This window comes from Enoplosus armatus, chromosome 19 (assembly GCF_043641665.1).
Source record: "Enoplosus armatus isolate fEnoArm2 chromosome 19, fEnoArm2.hap1, whole genome shotgun sequence".
Lineage (NCBI taxonomy): Eukaryota > Metazoa > Chordata > Actinopteri > Centrarchiformes > Enoplosidae > Enoplosus > Enoplosus armatus.
The window spans coordinates 6,061,071-6,067,491 of record NC_092198.1 but is presented as its reverse complement, the minus strand read 5'-3'; the positions used below and the strand labels follow the sequence as shown (position 1 = coordinate 6,067,491).

Below are 6,421 nucleotides of genomic sequence, written 5' to 3'. Positions count from 1 at the left end.
GTGCAAAAACATTTAAAGGTTTCAAGGACTTTACATTGTAAGTTCAACCTCAAGGCACATACATGGAACAACATCAATATTTCATCATGAGAACAGAAATTTTAACTTTGGTTCCTAAGAAAACTTGTGTGGATGGCCAACGTAACACTGCAGCGTCTCGATGAGAAGAAGGATCCCAACTTAGTCGTTTTACATGCACTGTAACTTTCCAGCCTTCTTCCTCTAAACCGCATGAGAACCTTTCTGTATGGTCGCTCACACCGTACCTCGAGCCACCACTGGGTGGTCGCTTGAAAAAATACTCAACAGTCCAAATGACCCAGAATGACAAAAAATGAAAGGCTATGAAGCTAAATACAGTACATGCAAAAATCCTTGAATGAATGTTACTGGCTAATAGATATTTGCAGCCTACAGGAAGAAAGGATGACTTCAAATGTGTTCTGTTTCAACCACTCGCGTGTTTTTTCTTCTCCAAGATTAAGCTTAATTATTTCAACGTTGACTCAATGAGCTTTAAGGGAAAATTACTTCTCGGCACCCCGAAACGGTAATAATCCCCGATGCTAGCAGTCTGTAATGCGTTTTGTGTAATTCCATTGGTCACGTCGCGCCGCAGCCCGCTTTCTTTCATCAAGCAAGTAGAAAAATAAGAGTAATGTATGCTGCAAAACAACCACCAAAGCTCCTTTCCCACGTCTGGTTGAATCATTAGCCACGCACCGCTTAAGGTCTGGCACTATGGATGAACAGTCTCTCATTAGCTACTGTGTGTCACGCTAAGTGTTGTTCTTCATGTTAATACTGTTGTTGCCGTGGCTGCAATCTGTTGGGAGAAATGTGCTTTCTGTTCATTCTTTTTGCCGTCTTTTTATGTCTCATCTTTTCTTCCTCCTCCCCCTTAACTCTCTCTCTCTCTCTCTCTCTAGCTAATCATTCAGTCCTGCATGAAAGGTAAGGCAAATATCTGTCTCCGTTACACATTCACAGACAGGGGAGATACTACGTGTTGCAATAGTTCGAGCACCCCCCTTGTTTAATCGGCATGTGACTTAAAATAGGGCTTTCATTTATAACAAAGAATAATCGAAACAATATCGGATGTAAATGTTCAAGTGTTTATGGTCCGCTATGGATATTAGTAGAAAAAGGTTAAAAGAAAAAGTGGAGATGCTTTGATAACCACAGAAGATCTTAGCATTTATAAACCCAACATGAAAAAAAATATCCATCTACACAAGCACTGAGACTTCAAATCTTATTTTGCCTAAAATAAGTGTACTTCATCTGCCAGGGGAATGAGATCTTCACAAACATTCAATTTGTTGCAATGCAAATCTTCTCTCATGAAATATTCTTCATTTAAGAAATAGTTTGACATTTTGCAAAATTAGCTTATTCACTTTTTTGCCAAGATTTAGACCAAAAGATTGATACCACTCTCATGCCTGTGTGGTAAACATGACGCTAGCAGCAGCCTGTTAGCTTAGCTTAGCAGGAAAGGACAGGAATCAATTAGCCTGGCTCGGTCCAAAGGTAACAAAAATCCACCTACCAGCACCTCCAAAGCTCACAAATGAACATCTTGTTTGTTTAATCAAAGTAAACATGACTCTGTGGTTTTTACGGCAGACTTTCTTACCTTTGGACAGAATAGGGCTAACTTATCTAGCTCTGGGCAAGAACGTGAATAAGCACATCTCAACTATTTAAAAGACAAAATCTCTGTTATCAAGAAAACATTAAGATACTGCAAAAACTTTTAAATGAAACTCCAACAAAAAGGTCCCGTTCCACTGGAAAAACAGGTTGGTTGTAGACAACTAAACCATAACACTAAGCCATCGTCCTGGTTAAACAGAATTGAAGCACTGCGGCTGTAGAACCTTAAATTTAAGTGGTCGACCATGTGATTGTGATTTGAGCTATTGCTGGAATTACAGTAAGTGCGGCTACTTTTAAATATTCTTAATGCTGAGGTGAATCCTCTCAGAGATAATCTCAACACTCTGGACTAACTCGAGTACAAGCCCTTAAAATAATTTGACTTTAAAAGTTCGGCCCGAGTTTGTGTATTGACTCTCCACCGTGTACGTTCAAGCAGCCTCACAAAGAGTTAACATGCTCGCTCTCTCTCTCTCTCTCTCTCTCTCTCCCAGCATGAGCTCCATGCAGCCAAGTGAAAATAAGGTCTACATACTTTTCTCCCTTTTTTGGTCGAGGATTATGAGGAGAGGGGGGAAAGGGGCGAGGGGGGGTCGGCGGTGGGAATTCTTTAAGCTTGGCCCCTCAAAATAAAATCTTGTCAAATCAAATAAAGTCTTCTTAAGAAGTGCATAATGAAGACCTCTCACTGGCACCTTGCATGTAAAGAGCTGCCGCCACAGCCCAAGAGCTGAAGGGCAGGGAAACTGTTTTAATTGAGCACATGCAGGGAACAGAGGTGTAGAGACGGACCGGGAAGACAGTGAGACAGACGAAGAGAGAGGGGGACATAAAATGAGGGTAGATGGGGTGAGAATCATCGTGGCAGAAACTAATGTCGCGGATTGAGAAGGGTGCATTGTTCAGGTGAGCACACCGTGAGTGAAGTCAGTCTCATGAGTGGGCACAAGGTGAATGATGAGACGCTATAGGCGAGGATCATGGGCGGAGACGTCGTAATTTTCTAATTTATCACAAAGCCTAATGAACACTGGGACGGGGTTGAAATAAGTGGGTGTATAATTAGCATTATGTGTGTGCTTTCTCAAAATTCATCACGCTCTCTCTCTCCACACACACACACACACACACATACACACACACAAACACACACACACACACAGGGAGGAACAGAGCCTCTTCACCCCCCCCCACCCTAATGACAGACCACAGTGGTGAAAATCCATATCATTTAGCCACCAAACACAAAAAACACTGTTAGTTTTAAATGATTCCACATCATTAAGTAGCTCGATGAGCAATAATACTCCAAACAATGCTGTTTGAGCATGAGTAATGTCGTCTGGGTAATGGACTCCAGGGGAATGGTGGGGGTAAAGTGATCTATGCAGCTTTTTTCTTTCTTTCTTTCTTTCTGTCTGTCTCGCCCTCTGTTCCTCTGTCCCACACACAACGCTGAGGGAAACTGCCCCCTTGTGGCCTGACTAACCAAAACAGGGAAAACACGGGGGCGGGGGGGGGGGGGGGGGGTTTCTTCAAAAGGATCTGCGAGTCTCAGCACCCCCCATGCACCTCATTAGTGACCTAATATTCCTTTGTTGCTTTTTAAACTCAGGTTAGGAATTGCACCTCCTCGCTTAAAAAAAGACAAAAAAAAAAAAGACATCCCTTTTCAGAGTTTTCCTAAACGTGTCTCTTGACTGAACCCACCTTTGCTCCGCTGTAAACCAATAGAACAAAGATGCTTTTAGTGTAAAGGCACTTTTGGGAAATCTCAGCGATGACACCAAACGTCCACAATCATGTGATCACAACCTCTGCTCACTTCCTGCCTTGCTTCCATTAGTAAGAAAGTGCACTTCAATTCTTTTTTTCTTTTTTTCTTTTAAACATGCCATCAATGGACCAGTGCTAAATTTCCCAAGCGCTCTAATCAGCGGTGTTTAGATTTCCCCTGTGCTGTGTTGTCTTTACTACTCTCCGGTTGTACTAGGGAGGGTTTGCAGTGTTTCAAAGCGCAAAAAAGGCCATATTTTTGCTTCTGTGGTTAGCAAAGGATCCCAGCCCTCTAAGCGCCCCAACACTTCCAAGGCTGACAACGTTCGTCAGAAGCTACACCCAGGGTGCCGTGATTGTACAAATCCGTGTTCATGTACAGTACTGACCATTAAAACAACTTTCAAAACCCTGCTGGTTATAAAAAAAGAAACACTTGTATCTCTTTTTCTAGGAATAAAAAAGATAGCAGAGAATCCCACATTATTATCCACAGTATAAATTACATCGTAGACAGAACTTGGAAATATATATAGTACAGTTATATTTCACTAGAATTTTTATGTTTTTTGTTGTCTACACAAACGGTGTATGTGTGTGTATTTATGCATGTATTGTTAAGTGTTTCTGGTGTGTGTGTGTGTGTGTGTGTATGTGTGAATGCCGCTGTACTATTTGCTGCTGCATCACGTGTGGCAGAACTCTGTACTGGGCACGTTACTGCTCTTGCAGTAGGCTATGCTGTTGTTGCTGAGGTGACAGTCTCTAAATCCAATGCCCCCATTAGGCGTGTAGATGGGCTGAATGCGGAAATCTCCCTTGAGCAGCTGCTCATTGTTCAGCGCCACTATCTGGAAACTGGTCTCAGTCATCTCCAGAATGGAGTTATCCTTCTTGGTCCCAGCCTCGCAGTAGTCGTCTTTTCTCCTGCCCCGGTTGTATTTCCACTTGGTCGAAGATGACCGGCTCTTTTTGTGCATGTGCCAGCAGAACAGGCTGAGCAGCGTTACCAGGATGATAAGCACCGCCCCACCTATGATCCCAGCCATTAGCAGCGTGGAGTTGATGCTCTCCTGAGGTGCTTGCTCTCTACCAGGAGGCTTAGTAGACACGGCAGGCTTGGTCCTGGCCTCAGAGCATATAGTATCCTCTCCAGGCCTGTAGGAGTTAAGGGTGTCCAGCACGTGCACGCAGATCCGATACACTGACCTGGGTTCCAGGTTGGTGAGGCTAATATGCCGCCGGTCCCCGCTCACCGTCCTCTCCCGCATTCCTTCGTTTATTTGGCTTTGGCCCCTTTTGACCCATGTGACCTTGTAGGCTGTGACAGTGAAATAGGAGGCCCAGCTCACCTCGATGTTGGTGGAGTTGACCACGTGGAAGGAGATCTGAAGGGGATCCTCATAAGGAGGCAGGGGCCCAGGAGGGTTGTTAGGGATCGGGGGTAAGGGAGGGGAGGGCGAGTCAAAGTAGTAAGGGATGGATGTGGTGATGAGGGTAGAGATCATGGTGGTGATTGGGATGGTTGTGGGTGGGGGTGGGGGTGTGGAGCGGAGGGTGGGCCAGGGCGGTTGGTCAGTATCAACTGGGCACTCTATAATATCCAGCGTGAGCTCTCTGATTGCCATGCCACGCACCTTGTCTGGACTCAGGCACACAAACCCTCGGGCGTTGATGGAGGAAGGCAAAGACTTGAGCCACACCACCACCCATTTCACAGAACAGTCACAACGCCAGGGGTTATTTCGCACCATGAGATGCTTTAGGCTTGACAGGCCATCGAACACACCCTGTGTAAGAGTCTGAAGCTGGTTGCTGGAGATATCCAGTTTTTCCAGCCTATTTAAGGCAGCAAAGGCCGCCACAGGGATCTGGTCGATCTGGTTCTCCTGCAGGCTGAGTTTGACCAGTGACTGGCTGGGTAGGAGGGGAGGGGGGAAGGTGAGTGAATTGCGGGCCAGGGCCAGCTCACGGAGGTTGACCAGGTCCTGGAAGGTACCTGGTGCAATGCCCTCATCCGTCAGCAGGTTCCCGTCCAGCAGGAGGCGCTGCAGACGAGTCACATTCTGAAAGGCCTCCTCTGCAATGACAGCAATGCGGTTCTCGTCCAACCGCAGCTCTTTCAGGTCCTCAGGAAGGCCAATGGGAACGCTGCTTAAGTGGTTCTTGGTGAGGAAGAGGAGTTTGAGACTTACCGCCTCCCTAAAGGCCCCTTCTTCCACCCCCACTGTGGAGATTGAGTTATCATCAAGGTGCAGCTCCTCCAGTTGAGACAGCTGGGCCAGGGCTGCCTTGGAGATTGTTTGGATATTGTTCTCCTGGAGATGCAGGACCCTGGTGTTTTTGGGCAGATTGATGGGGAACTCGTCCAGCTGGTTACCGTAGAGATACACAATTTCCACGGAGGCCAGATTGTGAAGTTCCACAGGGAAGCCAGCATTGTTTATCTGGTTGTTATGTAGGTAGAGGACCTTGAAGCCCTCCTGTATCCCCAGAGGCACTGATGTCAGGCTGCGTTCATTGCAGTACACAAACAGGTTGTCACAGCGACACTCTTCCGGGCAAGAGGCACCTGGGCTGAATTGCATTTGGAGGCTTAGGATGACAGTCAACCAAAATTGCAAGAATGAAGCCCAATCTTTATTCCAGTGTCCAGCCAGAAACTCCATAGTGGAAAAACAAAACAGGAAAAGGGAGACCAACAATAAAAAAGTACTGGAATAAAATTTAACAAATATGAAAATCAGAAAGGCAATGACGTATATATCCACCAAAAACCAGACCCACGAAAAGTCCACCTAGGAGAGTTTGGTAATGATGCAGTTAGCTGGGAAAAGAGCAGGAAACCGTGGGAGTAATCCTGTAAATGCTAGTCCTCAGCTGAAGAGCGATGGTCTCATTAGTGGTGGCCAGTCCTCTGACTGACTCCATCCATGCTGAGACATCAGACCATAGCAGGACTCTTCACTCGTTGCTCCAT

The 6,421-nt window shown here is 45.8% G+C and overlaps 1 protein-coding gene across 1 annotated transcript; it reads right to left on the bottom strand.

The window, feature by feature from the left end:
* Positions 1–4,127: 4,127 nt before the first annotated feature.
* On the bottom strand, positions 4,128–6,122 carry flrt2 (fibronectin leucine rich transmembrane protein 2). Its single transcript, XM_070926116.1, has one exon. It carries the CDS (start codon positions 6,108–6,110, stop codon positions 4,128–4,130), a length of 1,983 nt encoding a protein of 660 aa, XP_070782217.1. The 5' UTR covers positions 6,111–6,122.
* Between the last annotated feature and the right edge of the window lie 299 nt (positions 6,123–6,421).

Bases quoted from the DNA above. Each gene is read 5' to 3' on its own strand.
- flrt2 (XM_070926116.1), bottom strand. From the start codon at position 6,110: ATGGAGTTTCTGGCTGGACACTGGAATAAAGATTGGGCTTCATTCTTG.